Raw genomic sequence first — 23,842 nt, forward strand, 5'->3', positions numbered from 1 at the left:
ACCAAAGCAAAAGGGCTTACAAGTCTAAATCTTGACTTAACCCATTTAACCATTTGTAACGATGAATTCTTTTTTAACACACACAAATAAAATTTCATTTTTTGATTTTATACGAATTATGAACGGAAGCTGTCGAAATCGTCAATATAATTCGTCGTACAATGTGTACCGAAAAATATGATTATGAACGAATATGGTTGTGGAGGGACTAACAGATTCTTCATTTTCCGTATTTATAAGAAAAAATAGTGTTGTAAGTCGGAAAATCTTTCGCGGAAAATGACCTTTTTTTCCGGATAATTTTCCGTATTTTTCCGAAAATAATAAAAAAAAAACTTTTAATTCCATAATTAGTCTAATATTGTTTGCAAATTTAAATGAAGCGGAATTTTTGCCTCAATTTTTCAAATCTAAAAGTAAAACTAAACCTCTAGACTAGCTTTAAACTGATTAACAATGTAACATTATTAATATTTTGTAGTATGTTTACGGTTATTTTATATCGATAAAAAGTTAAAAAATTTAAAAACCCTTAAAAAGTAATTTATATTTAAAATTTTTATTTTTCCGATTTGCGGAAAATTTTCCGCATTCTATTTTTCCGGAAAATTAACAACACTAAGAAACAACTAATTAAATCGGCCCATAATTCTTAATGATAATACTGACACTTTTAAAGACTAAATGATAATATTTTAGGACTAAAATCCCTTCAGATTCTCGTGATTGTTTCCCCGAAAGAAAGTCTTCCATTTGACGCGCCCGGAATTCGGACGGAGACAAATAATAGATGACAAGCGCGACACTGTCTCGCCGAGAGTTCATTTCTCAATTTTTCACTCTTTTTCTGGCGTTCAACCCCAAATTATCTCACCAATTTCAACGTTCAATTTTAGGCGTGCAAAAAATACGGATGGGGTGCTATGTCGGGTGTCTTCGTTGGATCTATCACTCCGAAGAATTCTCCAGAGTTTCTCGAAAAAACCTGTTGTATTTTAATTGTTCGAAACTGTTGGGCTCGTTAATCATTATTTCTCATTTTTCTAAATTGACGCGGAATTCGTACGGCACTAGGCACTCTTCCAACTCTCACGCTTTTATACAAATTGACTCGCATTTGTTAACCTTCAACAATTCGTGCTTTAAACATTCTATCTCCAAATATTTTGAAGCTAGTGGTCTGAGAAACAAGTTACTGAAGCTACAAAGGCTGCTGTAATCAGTGCCCCAATGATGGCGCCACGGGTAGGTGGCGCTGGATATGGCATACTTTTCATTTTATTTAGGACCCACAAATTGATTTTAACGATCCCGAAAAAGGCTTCGTTAGTTAATGCGTTACCTTCTGCGAACCTTAAACCCCTGGCCACTGCAGGGCCCAAGTTGCTAAAGTTAAAATAGTTAATTTTATAAAATAAAAAGTTGGCTGGCCCAACTTGTTAATTTGTTGCTCTTACATTATAAGACACAGCTTTATTAGTATTTTCTTCACATGAGAGATTTGCACACGCGCTAGAACAACCTATATTCCACTGGCGACTATAGCGCGTGCTCGTTGACCTGTAAAAGTAAGAGACTTAGATAGGTCTGTGCGAGTAGTGGTTTAGGCAATCGAGTCGGTTATCGAGTATCAATTTTTTTTCATCGAGTATTCGAGTCGAGTAATATTGAAGTTGAGTCGAGTAATCGAGAACTTGATTAGGGGAAACTTTCTATTATTCGAGTCGAGTAACTAAAAAAAACTTCGAATAATATTTTTAACTAGTCGGGTGATCGAGTACTTGATTAAACGCTGGTTTTATTCACGTTATTATTAAATTAAAAAAGAGTATTAAGTAACTTTCAATGCTGAAAAATATTCCTTTAATTTAAATGAACCACAGTTTCCACAACTTTGTAGGTACCGTTTATTGCCCCGTTAAAAGTTGTAAAAAACCCTCTTTGAACTTTGAAGCAAGGAGGATAGAAAAAACAAATACTCGACGAGTTTAGAGATCAGCTTATTCGAGTAATCGGGTACCCGAATCTGCAATTTTTGGTACTCGGTAATTGACGAGTATTCTCCAATTACTTATTTATAGTACTCGACCTCAAAAAAGGGATCATCAGGGGGATTTTGTGCCATTCTAGAAATCTCAACATAATCATTATCCCCAAATATAAATAAAAAGTCTAATATAAATAATATACTATACACTCTTTTACGCGCGTCTTTCCCCCATCAAGGACCCTCCCACGATTTGCTCCATAGGTAGCTGCCATAGACGTACTGCACGTAGCTCTACCGTGGAAAGTTCTTTCCCCCAAAACTCGTTCTCTCGCGTGTAGCACGGTAATGGCGACTCCCATGAAATACGCGCGTAAAAGAATCTATACCTTTGTTATTTCGCATATTCTGTATTTTATTACTTAATGTCACCCCTAGATGGCAGACGTTGTCCAGATGTGTAACTTTCTACTTAAAAGTTGCTGGAACGTCCTTCCACCTAGTAGTGCTTATGAAAACCGTTTTGCCAGGTTTTTTTTATAATTTAAATCGAAAAACAGTCTGCTAGCATTATATACGACTTGTGCTTAACGTAACTAGGTGTTACACCTTAATACTTATGATAAAATTTACTGAAAATAAAACCACGACATTATTGCGTAAGTATGATGTTTATTAAAAACCGACTAGTTTCGGCACAGCACTCTGCCATTGTCAAGGCAAAAGAAGAGCGACAGTAAAATCAAATAAATATATATACAAAATTAAAAAATTAATATATATATATAAAAACAAAATTGTAAACAGTTAAAAAATAAAGGGACTAAACTACACAATATTTCTCTATAGTTTTTTATCTAAAAAGGGAAGAAACGGACCATCATTTTGGTTTAAAAGGTTTGATCTTTTGTGCCTGTAAATTTCTACCGTTTCACGAGTATCCCTTTGTTTTTGATATTTAGGTTCTGCAATTATTTTTTAATCCGAAAAATTCATAAATCAATACTTAATTATATATTCCATTTGAGATATTTCCGCAGTACAAGTGAAATCCAGGACTTGCAATTTTAAAAACATAATTCAAATATTTATAATTATGTGTTTTATTCCATCATTCTTTCTTAGAGGACCTCGCTAGCGTTCAAAAATTTCGATTCAATTTCACCCCGTTATTTCCTGTGAACGTGTCATATAAATACCGAGTCTAACTAACCCATAGAGTAGCCCACTCACATAGAGTGGAAAGCCTTATAGAAGCGCGTGAAACATTAATCATAACGGGCTAATTTGTTTTCGAGGTTAGTACTGCCGCATTTGAGAAGTTCTAAAAAATCAGAAATACCCAAAATTTTAATTTGGGAAGTCATTCTGGGTAGTTCAAAAATCGAGTTTATATAAACTATGGGAAACTTCACGTATTAACTCATTTTTCTCCTAGATTTAAGTCCAGGGTCATAGAGTAACCCACTCACATGGAGTGGAAGGCCCTATATGGAAGCGCGTGAAACCTAAATCCTAACGGGCCAACTTGTTTTCGAGGCGTGAATAAATATAGTCCGAAGAGCGATGGTGTTGTTTTTACATTTTTTAGAGTACAAACTGACATTTTTATCAAGATATTTCACATTAATTTTAGGCCAACTTGTTTATTTCACGCCTCGAAAACAAGACGTTGCGTATGAAAAGTGTTCACAAGTTTCACGGATGGCCTTCCATGATGAGTGGGTTACTCTAAGACCTAAACCTAGCCTAAATCTAACCTAACCAAACCTACTCTAAACTTGACCCACAAAAGGAATATAACCTAGATATTTCTGGCGCTAGTACAATGTAAGTTAATTCTTGCTCAAATTGTTCAGTGTCTTCCCTAAAGAATGCATTAATTCCGTTGAAATAGGGCTTGCTAAGATTTTAAAAACCGAACTACGGTACCACGTTCCTTACAAGTAGACACATCCATTTGGTCATCCATTCATAAGCCATCTGGGTTGTGCCTCGTTTCAGTTCGAACAATTTCCGTTCATGAATACTAATTAAGATTCATCATTTGGAATGAAGTCATTACCGTAGAAATCGTCATTGCCAACCATTTCGCAAAAGAGAAGGTTTGAAATATTTAGCGTACGGCTCTCGCATCGTTTCGTCTGGAATAAGAGAATTGTCCGCCTTTCTCAGATTGCGAAAACGTTGGTTTCCTTAAGTTAATTTCAATACTTCTACTACGATAAAAAGTAAATTTGGTCTTAACCAACTTGTTAAAATGGGAAAACAAAATCACGTGACTACCTTTTCACAGCCAACTTCGATTTGGTTGGCCGTGTTCATAGTTGGCCGTGAGACGTTAAAGAAAAACCATTATTCCTTCCAGGTGCTACTATTATTACTTCCACTTTCCTATTACAAAGTGTTTTAAATAATAAAAATAAATAGATCATCGATCAAAATCTAAACCACCATTAGTAGAATAAAATGAATAATAGTTCGTATTTCTTAGGATAGATGGCGCTCCACAAAGTCACGTGACTACCATCTTTTCAGCCCCCTGGACTTTATGGTTTCGCCTATTCCTCAAATAGGGTCATTGCAGATAACTGTTATCAAAATATTTTTTTTGGGAGTTTACTTGAAATTACTCCTAAACTAAAAATAGCATCCTCTTAATAATTGGTACCATTAATATGGCCACTTTATTCTACACAACAACGCAATCAAATTTAATGTCAAATAAATAGTTATTTAAATATTAATTACTTAATTTAACTCTGTTACTGACTACACTTACCCCGACGTACCCCCCAAATGCGGGAATCTGTTCCATTGCGCCGAATCCCATTCGATCGAACCCAATCCCATTCGACCGAAAAACCTGCACTTCTCCGGGTTTAGGATTCCGTTTTATCCGTTTCAGCATCTGTCAGAACAGCATGCAGTGTTACCTTACCTTACCTTACCTTACCTTACCTAACCTAACCTAACCTAACCTAACCTCGCCTCACCTAACCTAACAGATTTAAAAATATATTAAAACGCTTCCATAAAAAATAAAAAGAAGTAAAAAGAAAAACTATTTTTTTTTGCGGTCGCTCAATTGTGAATATACAGAACCCGCCTTTGGGCTAATTGCATCAAAAACTCGGCGGAATTCGGTCTAATGGGAATTCGGTCGAATGGGATTCGGCGCAATAGGAAGGATCCAAGTGTGATAGGGGGATGGGGTAATTGTGATCACGTGAAATCTTTGACCAATCGCAATGAAATTACATACAGAGGTTAAATATGGTGTCCCAATAAAGCTGTATTTTTTCGTAGCTCTAAAATAATATATTTTTCAACTAAAGTAATAAGGTGCTTATATAGCTTTAGTAAGTTTACATCAAGAAAATTATAAAAAGTTGTCTTATAAATCATAAATTATTTTACCCCACACTGCAAATTTAGAAATGGTTTTTCCATATTAAATTTTGAAAACCTCAAATTATTAGCAAAAATACCAAAATTTTCCCAGCAGGTAAAACGATAAGCAGACTGCAAAATACCAAAATATGAAACCAGTTTTCCGGTTAGGAAAAAGTTACAGAGCCTTTCTTTTGGGCATAAAATCACTAAACACAAGGAGAAGAGTGAAAATATACAAAATGTGTATAATTAAGTATATTTCAATATCAATTCATCAAATATTTTATTATAATAATATTTGTGGAAATAATAGGGGTGATCACACTTACCTGCATTGACCATATTTTAATTTAGAAATTTTAATGAACGGTTTTCACACAGTTACTTGTTACGATCGCAAATTTCGTTCTGTCTGCAGTGCGCGAGTAATACCAGCACAGATGGCCTCACCTTGATCATCCTTGACCTTGACCCCGATTTACACTTCCTGTGTATTCTCATCATTTTCAATAATTTGTAATGGCTTTGATATTTGACACCGAAAAATAGATATATTTTCCATACTCTTTTTTAGTTTTTTCAAATATCTAACTCACAATTTACTAAATTACCAAAATTTCTAACTCGTGATTTACTAAATTGCCAAAATTTCTAACTCAAGATTTACTAAATTTACAATTTCTAACTCATAATTTACTAAGTTGCAAAATTCCTAACTCATAATTTACCAGATTTCAAAAAATCCTAACTCATGATTTACTAAATTGCCAAAATTTCTAACTCATGATTTACTAAGTGGATAAAAATCCTAACTCTTGATTTATTAAATTGCCAAAATTTCTAACTCATGATTTACTAAGTGGATAAAAATCCTAACTCTTTATTTATTAAATTGCCAAAATTTATAACTCATGATTTACTAAATTATTTTATTTACTTATTATTAATTACTAAATTAGTAAATAATTTTATTCTCCCAATTAATAAAGTAAGAAATTTAAAAATTTCTACAGCAATTCATTTTAAAATATTTGAACTTTGAAAATTTATCACTCACCGTAGATATATTAACGGGCTAATTTTTAACTTTATACACCAACGCCTTCGTGGTTTGATTTGAAAACTGTGCTCTTTCTCAAGATTCTTAAGATCTGATTTTAAAACGAGTACTATAAACTCACCAGAAGTATATGATACATTTCATTGAACTGCTAACGTTTTTATTTTGAGCAGGAATCCATACCTCTACTTGGCGTATGGTAAGTTCACTCTGACGGTTTTGGCCCCCTCTGCGCGCATGACATAGTGACGTCAAAAAAAACCGGCAGCCACATCGAGACGAAAATCTGCCGCAATAAGCATTCCAAGTAGATGTAGGGATTCCTGTTTTGAGACAATAACATTTGCATGTGCCTTCTGCATTTTCAAAATACGTTTCGAAAGATACGCCATACAGTATGCAGAAACTAACAAATGCCAACGTTGTCCATAGACTGTTTAGCTAAACCAACTATCGAAATTAGCGGACAAATCTAGATTCTATTAGAAATCCAACTGGGACGCAAAAATGAATATACCGCATTCACTGGAAAATTTACCGCTCGTATTACTCCGCCTAACTTTGTGAAAAATAGTACCTGTAAGGATATTTACTTATTTAAAAGTAATTTGTTTTCTGATAAAATAGTTTTATAAAATCATTATAACAATTAATTTCCCTCGCACTATATATTTAACGTATTTTGAGAAATCCTCGGAAAAAGATGTTTCAATGTTATTATTCGCCTAGGGAAATTGGATACTTGCTGATAAGAAATCTATTTTTACTCTTCTGTAGACACCGTTCGGTATGATAAGCGGAAAATTATCACCCATTGTAACCTTCCAAGTTGAATATCTCCCTTTTTAGAACTATTTTGATCCCACTAAAAGGTTTCTCGAAAAAACCACAATGTTAAATATTTTACATAATTCGTTAATACGATCGCCCGATTGTACAAAGACTGAACTCGCGACGACATTATTGCCACATTTTCGTTTCCGTCGTCTGTCCTACTGCACCGGTAATTCCGGTCATAAACAAGAATATGTTATTTCGTATTCCGTTAATTCGATCTCAAAGCTGTCGAAAGGATGAATTCGCTACGACATTATAGCAACATTTGTCATTTCCGTCGTCAGTCCTATTGCACCCGTAATTCCTGTCATAAACAAGAATAGGATATTTCGTATTCCGTTAACTCTGGGAATGAAAGGCAAAGCAATTAGCCTATTTTATTTCCAGGTCAGTAAATTTAAAACATTTATAAAACTGTGAACGTAATGAATTTCATAATTGTTTAAATAACTTCTATATTGTCGTTGAAATAATAAATCTTGTCTTTTTTACAACTCAACAATGTCGAAAACCTATCGAAAAACACAAACAAACCAGATGACGTTGCATAAGACGTTATGCCACGTGATCATATTTAGTTAAAATTATTTTTATTAGATGGCGCGTATATGTGCAATTCCACTCTAATGGCGGCCTGGTACATTTCCCCCCAATCCGTTCTAATCTCATTTCTATTTCTATGATTAATTCTATATCAAAACTGTCGAAAGACGGAGCTCGCGACGACATTATTGTAATATTTTTCATTTTGCGTCGTCAGTCCTACTTCACCGGTAATTCCTGTCATAAACAAGAATATGTTATTTCGTATTCCCTTAATTCGATCTTAAAGCTGTCGAAAGGATGAATTCGCTACGACATTATAGCAACATTTCTCATTTCCGTCGTCAGTCCTATGACACCCGTAATTCCTGTCATAAACAAGAATAGCATATTTCGTATTCCGTTAATTCTATCTCAAAACTGTCGAAAGACTGAACTCGCGACTACATTATTGTAACATTTTCCATTTCCGTCCTCAGTCCTACTTCACCGGTAACTCCAGTCATAAACAAGGATGGATTATTTCGTATTCCGTTAATTCTATCTAAAACAGTCGAAAAACTGAACTCGCGACGACATTATAGCAACATTTCCTGTTTCCGTCGTCTGTCCTACTTCACCGGTAATTCCTGTCATAATCAAGAATAGAAGAAGACTTTATTTTCTTGTAAATAAAAACGATGAGTCGTAAACCTTTTTTTCACGAAAACATTTCGGAACCAGATATTTGAAAAGTGTTCTGCGTCATAACCCCCGTCCCTAAAACAAGTTACCTCGCCTAGCGCCTAAATATTTCAAACGCGAAAAAAAGAAAGAAAACTGAGCCAATTACGTAGTAATGACATAGTTCACCCAAGACGCGCGCGCAAAAAGGGTTTAAAAAGATCGTTTATAACAGAAAGGTACAAATCTTTGCCGCGCGGAAGGCGTACTTAACATTCCTTCGTGCTTCGGCGCGAGCGCAAATGAACTTATTTGACGTCTTCGCCAGTTCCGCGCTACCTCAAAAAATACTTTCGACGGCAAATTACTCTTTTTTAATGAGTTTTTATTCCTTTTACAAATTATTACCAGTTTTTTTTCTCGAAAGAAAAAAAATGAATGTTTGGCATCTTCTACGCCAATATATATCTCGGGTAAATTTTTTTCTCGCAATACACTATATTTACATATTTCAACATAAAAAAAGGCTTTTGATTTTTTTACATAGAATTTATATTTTACAAAATCACTGGGACTATTTTATTTAGTTTCATTCTATTTGAAAAGACTAGAGAAATATATAAATATTATAAAATATCGTTTAACTGTAGAGGCGTCAGGTCTAATCAAACCGGTGCTACACATTTTCCGTGATAATAATGTAAACGTTCCATAAACGAAGTCGCGCGTTCCATAGAATTGAAGTCGCTTTACGCGTTTTCATAGAGAAGAAGTCGCGTTCCTTGGAACTTAAGTTTAGTTTCCATTTTACCACAATCCATACTTCCATAGAATTGGAGTCGCGTTGTCCGGGAAGGTAAGTCGCGTTACTTGGAAAATAAGTTAAGTTTCCAGTTTACCATAAATCGTTCTTCCGTGGAATTGAAGTCGCATTGTCCGGGAAGACAAGTCGCGTTCCATGGAAATTAAGTTAAGTTTCCAGTTTACCATAAATCGTTCTTCCATGGAATTGAAGTTGCGTTGTCCTGGAGGAGAAGTCGCGTACCATGTAAATGAAGTTAAGTTTCCAGTTTACCATAAATCGTTCTTCCATAGAATTGGAGTCTCGTTGTCATGGATGGGAGAAGTCGCGTTCCATGGAAATTAAATTTAAATTTTCAGTTTACCATAAATAGTTCTTCCATGGAATTGAAGTCGCGTTGTCCTGGAGGAGAAGTCGTATTCCATGAAAGTTAAGTTCCACGTTTACGACAATTCACCCTTTATAAATGCGTAGTCGCGTTATGCGTTTGCGTGTTGTTTTAAGCGTTGTTTTGGAGGAGAAGTCACTTTCCATCGAAATGAAGTTTATTTGCAAGTTAACCACAATTGTCCTTCTATGGAAACTAAGTTGCTTTAAACGTTTTCAGAGAAGAGAAGTCGCGTTAAAAGTTACTATGAAAGTAAAGTCCCGTTAATTAAGTCGAATTCATAAAATTTCTATTAAATCTTCTTCCATTTTTTGTGGAAATATTAACTTCAATGCACTATTGAGACTCGCATAAAAAAATTTCCGTTTGGATTTAGAAAGTTATGATAAAACACGAGTTCAGTTAACTTAATTAACTAAACATTGTTTCACTTTTAGAAATACAGTCACCGAAAGTCTCTTAACTTTTAACCTCAGACCCTCCCATCGAGTCTAGAAAAAGTTGTGTTTTATAGAAATTTGTAGAGGCGATCGAAGTCTCGAAAGTCTTGAAATAATAGAACTTTAGAGATGTGGAGACTGTTATCAAAAACATTCACCGAGCACTGGTTCCAAACTTCAATAACATTTCAAATAGAAGTCGCATTTTTAGTATCGTTCCAACTAGAAGTCGTGTTTAGAGGACCGTTCCAACTAGAAGTCGTGTTTAGAGGACCGTTCCAACTAGAAGTCGTGTTTAGAGAAACGTTTCAACTAGAAGTCACGTTTTAGTACTGTTCCAACTAGAAGTCGTGTTTACAGAAACGTTTCAACTAGAAGTCACGTTTTAGTACTGTTCCAACTAGAAGTCGTGTTTAGAGAAACGTTTCAACTAGAAGTCGTGTTTAGAGAAACGTTTCAACAACTAGATGTCGTGTTTAGAGAAACGTTTCAACTAGAAGTCACGTTTTTAGTACTGTTCCAACTAGAAGTCACGTTTTTAGTTCTGTTCCAACTAGAAGTCATGTTTTTAGTATTGTTACAACTAGAAGTCACGTTTTAGTACTGTTCCAACTAGAAGTCGTGTTTAGAGAAACGTTCCAACTAGAAGTCGTGTTTAGAGAAACGTTCCAACTAGAAGTTACGTTTTGAGAACCGTTTCACCTAGAAGTCGCGCTTTGAGTACCGATTCACCTAGAAGTCGCGTTGTGAGTAATACGTTCCACCAGAAAGTCGCATTTTGATTAACTTTCCATATCTAGACGTTTAGTGTTGTAGATAATTTCGCTTTGAAGTGGTTTTTACTGGAATTACATAGAGAAGTTTGAAAGATTGTTTTCTAACATTAGTTTATTATGGACGCAAAATTTCGTTCGTTCGCCCGCCAAACACCGTATTATCCTCATTGTGACGCAAAATGAATAGTCTGAGTTTCATCACTTTCTGAACACATTCTTTTCCGAATACATGTGATGATCACAGATTTTTTGGCATGATCTACCTGTAAAGGCAAAAAAGGAAATCGGATTAGATTTAATTGTCATTGTAGATTAACGTAGGCCATAGAGTAACCCACTCACATAGAATGGAATTAGGCTCTATGGAAGCGCGTGAAACATTAAACCTAACGGGCCAACTCGTTTTCGAGGCCTGAATTAATATAGTCCGAAGAGCGACGGTGTTGTTTTTACATTTCTTAGAGTATAAACTTTTTATCCAGATATTGTACATTACCTTCAGGCCAACTTGTTTATTTCTCGCCTCGAAAACAAGACGTTGCGTACGAAAAGTGTTCGAAAGATTCACTGTTAGCCTTCCACTCTATGATTTATGATCTATGATCTATAATGTATGCCATACAGGTAGAACGAGAATATTGATTCAATCAGAAAAATCTCATATAGGGTATTTATTACGATAAAAGTGTGTAACTAGTTAGTACCTTCGAAGGATCGATATAGTTTTGTCTAGAATCGCTTACCAAACCAAGGAAGCATGCGCTTTTGAACATTTAAAAGAGTTTCATTATTTAAAAACACTAATAAAGCCAGATACATTTTAGAGCATAAAATGAAATTCGATTTTCAAAAAAGAATTAAAAGGCCTTATTTTAGCCTCGTCTGAAAATGGCATTGCGACGTTTTACGTAAAATAATTTCCGTGTAGGGATATTTACTTATTTTTAAATCATATTTTTCCCGACGGAATTAATTTATAATTAGTTATAACCAATTAGTTCAAAATAGTGAGATGGATACGTAAGTAAGAAACATTATATTATTTACTTTTGAAAGCAATCTTTAAAGCATCATAAACAAGCTAATTAACTAAACACTTTTACAATTTAAAATATAAACGCTAAATGTAATTAAAATGAATGTCAGTAATTATAATAATCAGTTAGGCTACCTTTACACCTCGAATAGTTCTTTTTCATAAAGTAACGTGACTTTCTTGTTTAAATGTTGATCTAAGTCACAGTCTCTTACATTTACAAATCTACGAGCGCGCGCTACAGTCCCCAGACGTACGATAATTATCGCACAGTGTGATATTTTCATCGAAATGTTTATCGCGTACTATAATTTTCATGACGTACGATATCGTACCATTATTTCGATAATTCTGCCTCAAGGTACGATAATTTTGATAATTTTTTAAAAACCTACGAACGATTTAAATTTCATTATTCATTTATTTAACTTCTACTTGAAAATAAATGATATACATTTTCTTCATAGTCCTGTTTGTGAGTTTATTACTCCTAGCTGTTACCGAATTTTTTTATACATTTTTAAACATATTAAGTTCAGTTAATAATGATAATAAGCATTTTGTTTATTTCGCTGAAATAAAACTCGTGTAATGCTTTCTCAAAAATCATCTAAATTCAACGCAGTTACCCATGAATTCAAATTTAGAGGCAAAAAGAAATGTGCGATAATTTTCCAGGAAAATCGATAATGTTTTGGCCTATATACGATAATTTGATCTGGCAACGCGAAGAATATACTAATATAGCTGTGTCTTGTGACGTAAGAAGCAACATTTTAAAAAGTTGCGCAAGACCACTTTTTACTGTATAAAAATCAACTATTTCGCTAGATGACGCTAGGGTTATTTCAATTAACTATAACCAGGAAATTATTTATTTATTAATTCGGGAGGATGAAGTTATTCAAATGATTATCTCCTAATAAATCTCACTCTCTGCCAGTAGGCTCCTCCCCTTAAGCGTCAATCCAATCGGTCATTGGTCACCTAAAACAAATGTGTTCCGACGTGAATGAAGCAAAATAGATGTTTCCATAAATTCTCTAAGGTTCGGTGTTTGGATAAAAATATTTCCGTTCATTTCTTTTATATCCATATCCAAAAATTATCCGAATAAAATTTTTGGTTGCATATTAAATCGTATAATAGTCGCGAATAATATCAATAAATAAACAGTCAATCGAATTTTTTAGGATTAATTGCAATTTTGGGGGTTAATTTATCCTTTTCCCCGAGCTCTAAAATTCTCCATCAAAGTCAAATATAGAGTTTGTGGTACCGCGACTGCAACTGGACTGAAACCCGTTTTTTCATTGTACTGCCAAAGCTATTGTCGAAGTTCTGGCAGCAACGTTCATCAAGGGGGAACGCAAGCCCCCCAAATTCCTCGAGAGTGTATGTCCCCTTTAATCTCCTAAGATACAAAGCGGACATCTGTGTCGCGGCTGCCAATTTAATATTCCGACCAGCCCCAGATGAAAGCGATACCCTTGATCTTTCAACCGTTGTCTTCCCGCATTCAAAGGCTTTTTAGCGGCACATTCCTGGTGCGAAATTGGAATCGGATTTTGACAAATCTTCGGTGACTATTACGGTATCGAAAATTTCTTTTTTATGATCATATCAAGCTGCCAGCTTTCTGTAATTCCATCCATATTACACATCCTAGAAGCCGCTTGACTTATTAAGACAGGTCAGGTTAACCGAAAATCCGGGTATCGATGGATTTTGATCTGAGAATTGCCCTCCCTTGGTGTGCGAATTGTTTTAGTAAGGATAGGATTGTCATTATTTAAATTATCAAATCCAAGGTTTATTATTTTTACGAGCGCCAAATCATGGATGTGTATATCGCTCCACGATTAAAGGCCTAGGTTTTCTTATACCTGTCCCCCCTTTAAATTAGGCCAACATTAGGCGGTTGGCCTACCACCAGAGTATTTGTACTCCACTAAGTTAATTTAAAGGGGGACAGGCAGAAAAAAACCTAGGCCTTTAAGGGAAGTTCAGGCTATACAGCTTTTAAAAGCAAATAGTTTGACCACCACATTGGTCAACTAATTGGCAGTGAATTAATTAGGCAGTGTGAACAAATTGCAAATTATTTCGGGTAGGTAACTGATTTTTGGGTGTACAATTTATTTGAGATTTGAAATTCAAAAAATGAAATTAAGGTTCTCCGTAACGTCACTAACTCGGGAATTTTGAAACTTCTGACACGTCATCTGCTTACTATCTAATAACAGCCCTAATAATAATAATAATCAGCTAGGCACCACCTTAGGCCTAAGTCATCAAACGACTTTCAAAGCCATTAATTCAGGTGGCCGGGTTACAATGCGTAGGAGGGTGGTGGCAAGCCTTTCACACCACGCGAGCCAACACCTCCCTACACTCACTATTATCGTTAACCTCTAAAAGTTTTATGGAAGGGGAAACCGAAGAGCTTGACGGAAAACCCCTTAAACCAGTAGTTAGAGAACTTGCAAACTCAACGTACAACATTGCTATTATTGAAATAGCAGATATAAAGAACAAACGAGACCATTGGTAATTAAAAATACAGGTAATCCCATTGGAGGAAACCAAATCCTTAGAGCTCTTCTGAACAATTGCCGTACTACCGCAACCAACCAAAATTTAATATAAACCCATTTTTGGTGGAAAGATATGAACACCGATAAAATTGTATAGTCTGAACGGTACTCTAGAGTTTTGCCAAGCACAATTTTATTCTTCCTAAATGCCTTTTTCAAAATAAGCTGGAACCTGCTCGGGTTAATAACATTAGAAGCGTAAGGAGATAGATACTTTTCCCGGTAGATGTATTTTAAATACTTCTAATAATAGTGTGAATCATAGATACATAGTTTTGTACGAGCTTGTTTTGAAAAGGGTACTGACAAACAAATTGGTTTCAGTATTAATAAGATCAATAAAATATCTGTAAAATTCGCTTCGGAATAAAATTCCTAAAACTTTACACCCTGTATCATAAAATTAGTGAAATAATTAATACTGTTAGTCAGCTCCGTTTAAAAAATTTACTTAAAAACTCGGTTTGAAAACCTCGTCAAAAAAGAGTGTAAGTTTGGAGGATTTTTTCATATAATTCTTAGCTGGGTTTAAGTGTAGTCTTAAAATATCTGGCAAAACAAAATCTATCTTGTCTCGGACGAATTTTAATATGAGCGTGGCGTCTGTGTCGGTTTAAGAAAGTTTCTGGGAGACGACATTTCATTGAAATTGGAGTATATTTAACCTTCGAAAAGAATACGTGACATCAATAATTCATAAATAGGCAAGAACACTTTGTTTGAAAAATTGGAAGAAATCCGCTCGCCGACTCAGTCTCGACGCGCATTCCTCTTGTTCTGTTTTTAAAGAAGAATAACAAAAACAAAGGGGATAAGAATTGACCCACGGGACATTTGGGTCACCAAATAACACAGTTTAACAGCAAATAAATAATAAATATTAAAAATAAATATATAGTAAATAAATAAATATGAAAAATAAATATATAGTAACTAAATATTAAAAATAAATATATATAGTGAGTTGCAGGCTAAGAAAGACAAAATATATAGTACAGTCGGCGCAAGGATACCTCAGACCATTTCCAGCCAGTCGACCGCGCGTAATTTAAATTTGACCACTTTACAGTCAATTTCAAATTTCGTGAGTTTCATCGTTTTTTCGCGCCATCTAGGAACCGAAATTGGAATCTATTTTTTAATTTCATGTTGTCATGAGTTTAATTACTGAATGCAGCTAAAGAAAGTTCGATAATTGAAGCTTTAAATATTTTAAATAGCCCAAGAGGTTACTATAAAAAGCATGATAAAGGTTTATTGTTAACAAGTAAAGAGAAAAATATAATTTTAAACGTCTATAGCTCATTAAGACAACGTTACCCCCAAGAAAGCGTGGTAACTATTTTAAAAGAAACTGCCGATTTCACTGGTAAGACGTAGAAATAAATTTACAAAAATAAATAATTATACATACTATTTTATATTTAAGAATGATAGGAATGCCTTATCTTTTAAATTTGCTCGCCACCACAATTATGAAATTAAAAAATAAAGATTCCAATTTCGGTCTCTAGATGGCGCTAAAAGACGACAAAAAGAGCAAAATTCGAATTTGACCGTAAAATGGCCAAATTAAAATTTCGCGCGGTGGAATGACCGGAAACGATCTGAGGCATCCTTGCGCCGATTGTACTATATATTTTGTCTTTCTTAGCCTGCAACTCACTATAGTAAATAAATAAATATGAAAAATAAATATATAGTAAACAAATAAATATTAAAAAATAAACATATAGTAAATAAATAAATATTAGAAATAAATATAGTAAATAAATAAATAATAAAAATTTATATAAATATATATATAGTAAGTAAATAAATATGTAGTAGATATTAAATATTAAAAATAAATATATATAGTAAGTAAATAAATATTAAAAATAAATATATATAGTAAGTAAATAAATATTAAAAATAAATATATATAGTAAGTAAATAAATATTAAAAATAAATATATATAGTAAGTAAATAAATATTAAAAATAAATATATATAGTAAGTAAATAAATATTAAAAATAAATATATATAGTAAGTAAATAAATATTAAAAATAAATATATATAGTAAGTAAATAAATATTAAAAATAAATATATATAGTAAGTAAATAAATATTAAAAATAAATATATATAGTAAGTAAATAAATATTAAAAATAAATATATATAGTAAGTAAATAAATATTAAAAATAAATATATATAGTAAGTAAATAAATATTAAAAATAAATATATATAGTAAGTAAATAAATATTAAAAATAAATATATATAGTAAGTAAATAAATATTAAAAATAAATATATATAGTAAGTAAATAAATATTAAAAATAAATATATATAGTAAGTAAATAAATATTAAAAATAAATATATATAGTAAGTAAATAAATATTAAAAATAAATATATATAGTAAGTAAATAAATATTAAAAATAAATATATATAGTAAGTAAATAAATATTAAAAAGAAATATATATAGTAAGTAAATAAATATTAAAAATAAATATTTAATAAGTAAATAAATACGCTTGCAACATGTACCTTCTCAAACTGCCGCTGATTTGTGGCGGGAGAAATACATTATGACTAAAACAATGACACTTTTTACCTTAAGAAGCTAACCTTTAGTCACGACAATAATATCTTTAAACTAATCAACTAAAAATCTCAAACACTATTTTAAGCATCAGAAGAATGTTTTATCCATAGGTCAAGAAATAATGTGGGGGTGCAAATGTTAAATCCAAGGCGTTTGGCTGTAACTAAAATGTCATTTCTAGACAAACCTTTAGAGAACATTATATTGCCTTTCAATGGAATCTTACAGAATGTCCAATGTTTGTTCACTTATTTCTATAGAAAACGGCTCGACTTTTATGGAGAATTTTCAATCTCTTTAGAACAATTTTCAATCTCTTTAGAACAATTTTCTAAAGTCTATAGAAATTATATAAAATATTCTTCGAACTTCTATGGAAACATTTTGTAATTTTTAAATAAAAATGGGTGGAATTATTTTCATAATACGCGCTATTTCCTCATATTCAGATAAAAATTTCTGTTATAGTTCTATCATAAGTAACATAATTAGGCTTAAGTATGACGCCTGTCGCTGAGTTATTTATTTTACTGTAACCAAGAATGCTTTCAGGTATCGAATAATACGCGCGTAGAGCTTTAGCCTCCGGTACCAGCCTGGCATGTTGCGAAGCATAAGTTCGTCTGCTTTTTAATCCCAAAACCCAGACATAAATAGCGATCATCTTTACGATAGGGTGCCACGAAATCTCGAAAGAAAACTACAAAAGTATGCTAAGATTCTTAAGTACCTGAAATAATTCTGGCAATATAACATTATTCAGTGGCGTAGAAAAGGAAGGGCTTCCGGGACCACCCCCCCCCCCCTTTGAGCCTACCTTTGACTGTACTACATTTTCACCCCTTCTCGACCCCCTCTTAAAATTCACTTACTTAGCCCCCCCCCCCTGACGGATTTCTGGCTACGCCACTGACATTATTCGTCACTAACAAATAATTATAAAGATTATATATGAAATCGATTCATGAGATGTTTAAAAATCGATTTGGTTTTCCATTTTTCTATTGGCCCAAGGATCTTAATTCGTTTCTGAACACGCCGCTGTATGGCGCTGCTTTTTGTGAAATTGCTTTACTTACTAGTTACAATAACGGCCACCATTCCGTAATCGCCAGCGAGTCTTTGAACACTTTGGTACGTTGAATATCTGTTATAAGGATCGGAATTCGGAGTGGAGTGTTCCGAATCCGCGGACTAACAATGACAAGTACATTCGGTGATGACGGGATAGCGCACCGCCAGCCACTTGCAGAGCTTCTTCTTGTCCCAGTCCTGGCAATGCCATCTCAACACCGTCTTTCCGGTGGACCTCTTTGGCTTGCAACTCATGCCGGGTGGCACCGAACAAGAACCGCCGCCGGTGTAACAAGACCCTTCGCGTATCCATCTGGGCCAGAACCGGATGCCCAAGTCCTTCCAGCGGTACACCACTGGACAGTAGGTGAAAGACCACAGCATCTGCTTGAACTTTTTCCGCAACTTCTTTCCGTTGTTGGACTTGAGGCGGCCGCCGTCCAAGATGGGCACGTCCCGCGTCCTCAATCGCCTGAGGTCGTTGGGCATCTTGCCGACCGGCACGATTTGCCCGCGTTTCGTCCTCTTGAACGACAATTCCAAAGTCCCGTTTGGGTTTAAGAGACTGTCCAAGGGTCGCTGGACGCTCATGAAGTCCGAGTCGAAATGCCCGCCCAGTTTGTCTCGAAGGAATTTGTAATTGAGATCTTCCGATTTGGGGTCGTAGATCTTGTCGGGGGGCTCGATCAGATCGATGACGGGCATGTCCTGAGAAGCGACGGGCCGCGAACTGAAGCCGCCCGTCTGGTAATGGTGGCTTTGCCGGTGATGGTGATGGCTGTTCCGGAATTTGTTGACGGGCGGCGACGAGTGCAGGGAGGCCGTCTCGGTGCGGGGCCCGCCGGCCAAGATCAGGATCCCGACCAGAACGCTGGTCGTTTTCCAACTGAAAGCCATTTCACGTTCCTATTCACGACTGATTCTGAAATATTCAAGATTCGTTAGTAAATGATTCTTCAATTCATCGCCTGAAAACGAAATAAACGTAACATTTTGGTGGGCTAAACATAATTTAAATATTTGAAAGTACCTCAGATAATAACGTTGATATCTTTGCAAATATTTATGATAAAAGACTGCCATTTCAATCATAGAATTTAAATAACTTTGTGGCCACTGGTATCAGAATTCATCATATAATTTAAATAGTTTTGTCACCACTGGTATTAGAATTCATCGTGTAATTTAAATAACTTTGTGGCCACTGGTATCAGAATTCATCATATAATTTAAATAGTTTTGTCACCACTGGTATTAGAATTAATCGTATAATTTAAATAACTTTGTGGCCACTGGTATCAGAATTCATTATATAATTGAAATAACTTTGTCGCCACTGCATGGTATCAGAATTCATCATATAATTTAAATAACTTTTGTCGCCACTGGTATCAGAATTCATCGTATAATTTAAATAACTTTGTGGCCACTGGTATCAGAATTCATCGTATAATTTAAATAGTTTTGTCACCACTGGTATTAGAATTCATCGTATAATTTAAATAACTTTGTCGCAACTGGTATCAGAATTCATCGTATAATTTAAATAACTTTGTGGCCACTGGTATCAGAATTAATCTTCTAATTTAAATAACTTTGTCGCAACTAGTATCAAAAACAAAATTTGGGTTGATATTTCATTAAATTTTTATTGATTTTATTCGACGCTTATTGCTGAGCAAACTGAGCTTTTTAAAGATATTTTGCAGAGTAGGAAAATTTAGACGAATTTCCAAAACCTAGTGAAAATTACTTAATGACTTTGGAATAAATCTTAAACGCAAAAATAGAAGATTGAAATTTCCGATTTGAATTTAAAATGTTATAGGTATTTAACAATGTTCAACGATAATTATAAAATTTGGTTAATTTAAAGATTTGGTGAGTTATGGAGATCCGATAGTAAAATAATAATAATTATATTATAGCAATCTGGGAAAGTAATTGTAATGATAGAACCGTAATCATTAATATTATAGAACTCTATTTAGACCGTTCGTATGGTAAATTAAAAGTTACTTTAATTTTGGCGTAGAAAAATTTACGATAATTTTTAACGTAAAATACACGAAACAAAAATCTCTTAAAATTTATAAGTGAAAATATTGAACTAAATAAATTATTTCCGAATTAACTTTGAGATTTAAAAATTAATCGTAACAATTTTTACGGAAAACGAAATAGTAACTTACTTGGAGATATTGCTCTGAAGTTTATCCCAAGAAAACCAATGAAAACTTGGATGATATCAATCTGGCGCGTTAACCGTCTTCTCGGCTTCGAAATCTCTGAAATGTCATTTTTTTCTCGCGTAAACGCCGCAGTTATTATCCCGCGAAAGAGAGTTTGAACACCAATGGAACCGAGCGCGTGCTTCGACGGAGAGGTATTCCAACGAAACGAAACGACTCTGGGGTGAAAAACGAAGAGCTATTTCTCTTGGGGATATTTTCCGTTCCGTGTCGGATCACCTCCGAAAGTGAACAGAGATCAAGAGAAAATGGAACGTCAATTTCTTCCAATTTCTCTCCCTCTCCTCTCCGTTAGATCACACAATGTCTGTTCGGCCCCCTCCGCATTCGGGAACCACGTCCTCTTCCCCTTTTTCATTGTACACCTTTTGGAAGGGGTGGGCTTAATTTCCCCGAAGGATTTCGGGTAAGTCTGCTTAGCTTCATTTGCGTTGTTTTAAACTTTTTCATTTTTTTTTCTAAGGTTTATATTTTTACGCGTGGGATTGTTTGCTATTTGGATATTATTTTTTATTTCGCTGTTGGTGATATCGTGGTGGCTACATTGTTTATCGACATTTAATGATGGTTTGTGTTTACTCTTGTAGATGTTTAGCGAACTATTAGGTGGAACAGGATCTGCGGGAATGCGTATTTTGTCACTAGGAATGCGGTCTAATTTCGACGAAACAGAAAACAATTAATTGGTTGATAGACACGGATCAACTTGTTAATGGTGTCCAATTGTTAAAACTTAAATAATTTTAATCGTGATAAAATAATTTAATACAGATTTTAGAAAATTAATTCCTATTTTATCGAAGTAATTTGAACTTAATTATTTTAATTGCCAAATTTTAATCGAAAATTCCTTTTAAGCCGATTCCATCTTTGTAATTCCAATTTCTGGATGTTATTTCAGATTTGGTGTTGCTATTTCCGATTTCATTGTTTTAAGCCCGATTTCCGGTTTTGGTTCCCGATTTCGTAATTTAAATCCCGATTTCGTGTTGATATTTCCGATTTCGTAATTTTACTCCCGATTTTGTGTTGATATTTCCAATTTCGTAATTTTACTCCCGATTTCGTGTTGATATTTCCGATTTCGTAATTTTACTCAGTAGCGTAGCCAGGGGGGGCACAGGGGGCACATGCCCCCCCTTCCGAAACGTATGGTCGTACGTACAAATATTTTTATTTTCTTACTTTTTTTTCAATGGCGTGCCCCCCCCCCGAAACAAAATCTTGGCTACTGGTGATATTTCCGATTTCGTAATTTCAATCCCGATTTCATGTTAATATTTCCGATTTCGTAATTTCAATCCCGATTTCGTGTTGATTGCGTTTTTAATAAAGATTTTGTGAATTTAATAGTGATTTCGCTTAGTTCAAGCTAAGTAGTTCTTGGACATAGTTTACAAAATGTTACGGAAAGTGTAGGACTATGCGAATAGTCTAACATCATCGAGTACTCGACCTTTTTTGAGGTCGCGTACTCGAACTCGACCTCGAATAAGTAATTGGAGAATACTCGTCGATTACCGAGTACCAAAAATTGCATATTTGAGTACCCGATAACTCGAAAAAGCTGCTCTTTAAACTCGTCGAATATTTGTTTTTTCTATCCTCTTTGCTTCAAAGTTCAAAGAGGGGTTTTTACAACTTTTTAGGGGACAATAAACGTTACCTACAAAGTTGTGGAAACTGTGGTTCATTTAAATTAAAGGAATATTTTTCAGCATTGAAAGTTACTTTATACTCTTTTTTAATTTAATTTCATAATTACTTGAATAAAACCAGCTCCTAATCAAGTACTCGTTAAAAATATTACTCGAGGTTTTTTTTAGTTACTCGACTCGAATAAGAGAAAGTTTCCCCTTAATCAAGTACTCGGTTACTCGACTCGACTTCCCTTTTACTCGACTCGAATACTCGATGAAAAAACATTTGATAATCGATATCCGACTCGATTGCCTAAAACCACGAATCACACAGCCCTAGGAAAGTGACAAATTACACTTTTCCAAAGCTTATTTATTAAGTTCGTAATAATGGTAATGACGATATCGACAGTCTGAGCTGGCAGGCTTAAAATGAGGCGCGTAAATACATTTGGTGGTAAACAACGGCGGGTCATGTCTCGATGACATTGCGGGCCATCCATCATCGTGAAGACGCCGCCGCGCATTGTTACAAAGCAGGGTTTCTCTAGTGTGTCCTCCCAGCGAGATATGTCTGCCGGGAAATAAGGAAATAGGTACCAGGGAGGAAACTCGGGGGAGACAGTCTCCGCCAGGAAGGTTTACCGTCATGTGGAACTCCCCGGCGTCTGGGGGCGCCACAATCGCGGCCTTTTCTCCCTCATTGGCCCGCTCTTTGTATCTTATTAATAGTCCCTTCCTGAAAAGCACCCTCGTGAAGACGCCAGGGGGAACGAGGATTTTCTTCGCGTGACAGATCAATAAGAGATGGCGCCACTGGCGGCAGTCTACCTCAAAGATATTTTTCTTTCTATTTTTTTTTAATCTTTTAAGGGGAGTATAAAGTGTTTTGAATATTTTTAAGGTTCTAATCGTGGGGCTGTAGTTTAATGTAAAATCAGAGGCGTAGGAAAACGTACGCCACCCCGAAACGTATGGTTGTATGAAAAGTTGTTTCTTTCAATAGGCGATAGCATAAATTGCAAGGTATATTGGGTAAAATTTATTGCGGGAAACATTTGAGCGCCATCAGACGTTAGAAACCTTTAAAAAATAGTCACGTGGTTGTAAAATTGGTTACAATTTTACCGTTGAGCAGCGAGTTCCAGCTTCATTAAATAAATCTTTAAAAGTTTAATTTTTAAAGAAAGTCATACTTAAAATTTGTTTATTATGTTTCAATAGAAAAAAGATTAATTTGTGAAACTGAATTTAACGACGACTCTGAAATTAGTATTATTATTGTGATAGTGATGATAAGTCTCTGACTACAAAATTGTAAAAAAATTAGAGACTTAGACTAGAACACGTTTTTAACCTAGACTTAGTGAAGCAGCCCTTATGTTTTGACCACGGCCAACCCCGATCGCGGAAGCGCGTTATAGAAGTTGGCAGTGCTATGACGAATTTCCGTTAACATTTTAAACCAAAACAATTTACACTATCGCCTATTGCGTAAGTTGTTGACGCCGTGAGTTGTTTAGTAGTGCGCGCGAATCGTGCAAGCGTCTATATTTTCCATACGGTTTACAGAATGATAGTCACCCAGTCTCAGTGGCGCACCCAGGTGGCAACCACCCCCCCCCCCCCCCCCCACCTCCCGAGGAAAAAGAAGAAAATAAACATGACCGAAGCCTTCATGAAACTTTTTTTGCTTACCATTACAAACTCTACCTAAAAATGTTTTGGGGCTCATTACCCCCCCCCCCCCCCATTAACA

At 34.8% G+C, this 23,842-nt stretch overlaps 1 protein-coding gene across 1 annotated transcript; it reads right to left on the reverse strand.

Annotated features, from left to right (window-relative positions):
• Window positions 1–18,311: 18,311 nt before the first annotated feature.
• LOC149963026 (noggin-2-like) lies at window positions 18,312–19,088 on the reverse strand. The gene has a single exon (XM_090164496.1). It carries the CDS (start codon window positions 19,086–19,088, stop codon window positions 18,312–18,314), a length of 777 nt encoding a protein of 258 aa, XP_090020622.1.
• Window positions 19,089–23,842: the final 4,754 nt, after the last annotated feature.

The sequence above is a fragment of the Leiobunum rupestre genome, chromosome 1 (genome assembly GCF_980474605.1).
Source record: "Leiobunum rupestre chromosome 1, qqLeiRupe1.1.hap1, whole genome shotgun sequence".
In the NCBI taxonomy this organism is placed as follows: domain Eukaryota; kingdom Metazoa; phylum Arthropoda; class Arachnida; order Opiliones; family Sclerosomatidae; genus Leiobunum; species Leiobunum rupestre.

What these genes read in the sequence shown, in the direction of transcription:
- LOC149963026 (XM_090164496.1), bottom strand. Translation starts at nt 19,088, where the DNA reads ATGGCTTTCAGTTGGAAAACGACCAGCGTTCTGGTCGGGATCCTGATC.